This window comes from Numida meleagris, unplaced genomic scaffold (genome assembly GCF_002078875.1).
Source record: "Numida meleagris isolate 19003 breed g44 Domestic line unplaced genomic scaffold, NumMel1.0 unplaced_Scaffold350, whole genome shotgun sequence".
NCBI classification, from domain to species: domain Eukaryota; kingdom Metazoa; phylum Chordata; class Aves; order Galliformes; family Numididae; genus Numida; species Numida meleagris.
Genome location: NW_018364575.1, coordinates 83,735 through 85,337, shown reverse-complemented (window position 1 = coordinate 85,337; position 1,603 = coordinate 83,735). Strand labels below are relative to the sequence as shown.

General features: G+C 62.0%; 1 protein-coding gene across 1 annotated transcript in view; it reads right to left on the bottom strand.

Moving 5' to 3' along the window:
* Window positions 1–1,603, bottom strand: part of ATP1B2 (ATPase Na+/K+ transporting subunit beta 2) — a gene marked incomplete at its 3' end in the record, with an annotated part of 26,784 nt that overhangs the window by 3,846 nt on the left and 21,335 nt on the right. Inside the window, 1 exon segment of the mRNA XM_021383152.1 lies at window positions 893–1,098. Within this exon segment, the coding sequence (XP_021238827.1) occupies window positions 893–1,098 (206 nt within the window).

Sequence of the window (1,603 nt, the reverse complement as noted above, 5' to 3'; positions counted from 1 at the left end):
CAATGCCCCTCAATGTCTCAGCTGCCCCCACTGACCCCAATGTCCCCACTGACCCCACTGTTCCCTAATGATCCCACTCACCCCAATGTCCCCCAATGCCCCCATTGACTCCATTGTTCGCTGATGTCTCCATTGGGCCCAAGGTCCCCATTGCCTCCACTGACCCCACTATTCCCTAATGACCCCACTGATCCCAATGTCCCCATTGACTCCCAATGCCCCCATTGACCCCACTGACCCCAATGTCCCCATTGTCCCCACTGACCCCATTGTTCTCTGATGTTCCCATTGAGCCCAGTGTCCCCACTGACCCCAATGTCCCCAATGTCCCCACTGACCCCACTGTTCCCTAATGATCCTACTCACCCCAATGTCCCCATTGACTCCCAACGTCCCCATTACCTCCACTGACCCCACTGTTCCCTAATGACCCCACTGATCCCAATGTCCCCCAATGCCCCCATTGACCCCACTGACCCCAATGTCCCCATCGTCCCCACTGACCCTTATGCCCTCCTTGACCCCATTGTTCTCTGATGCCCCCATTGAGCCCAGTGTCCCCAATGTCCCCACTGACACCAACATCCCCCAATGTCCCCACAGACCCCACTGTTCCCTAATGATCCCACTCACCCCAACATCCCCCAATGTCCCCACTGCCCCCAACGTCCCCACTGACCCCATTATTCCCTGATGTCCCCATTGACCCCAACGTCCCCATTGCCTCCACTGACCCCATTGCCTCCACTGACCCCACTGACCCCATTGCCTCCACTGACCCCACTGATCCCAATGTCCCCATCGACCTCAATGCCCCCATTGACTCCAAGGCCCCCAACGCCCCCCAGTGTCCCCACTGCCCCCATTGCCCAACCCCTCACCCCACGCTCACCCTGTTGACCTTCAGCAGCACGCAGGGTCTCCCGGCCCCGTACCCGTAGTCGTCCGCCGCCCCCAGCCCGGCGCAGGGTCCCAGCAGGGAGCGGTTGAAGCGACAGGCGCGCTTGGGGTAGTTGGGGACGCCGTCGTCCGGCTGCTCGTTGTAGCGGCCCGGGGTACAGGCGGCGTTGCGGGCGGCCTGCACGCTGTCGTTGTACGCTGCGCCCCAGCACCACCCGCTTGCACCCCCAGAACGCCGGCACCGGGGCCGCGTCGTGGGGTGGGGGGGGGGGTGGAGGGAGAGACGGGCTGGGTATCCCAGGGCATCCCAGTATGGGTGAGGGGGCTCCCGGTGAGGAAAAGGGGTGCCCCAGTGCCTCCCAGTATGGAATAGGGGGCTCCCAGTAAGGAAAAGAGGCCTCCCAGTGCCTCCCAGTATGGAATAGGGGGCTCCCAGTAAGGAAAAGAGGCCTCCCAGTGCCTCCCAGTATGGAATAGGGGGCTCCCAGTAAGGAACATGAGTGCCCCAATGCCTCCCAGTATGGGTGAGGGGTCTCCCAGTAAGGAAACGGGGGATCCCAGTGCCTCCCAGTATGGGTGAGGGGTCTCCCAGTGAGGAAAAGGGGGGTCCCAGTGCCTCCCAGTATGGGTGAGGGGTCTCCCAGTAAGGAAAAGGGGGGTCCCAGTGCCTCCCAGTATGGGTGAGGGGTCTCCCAGTAAGGAA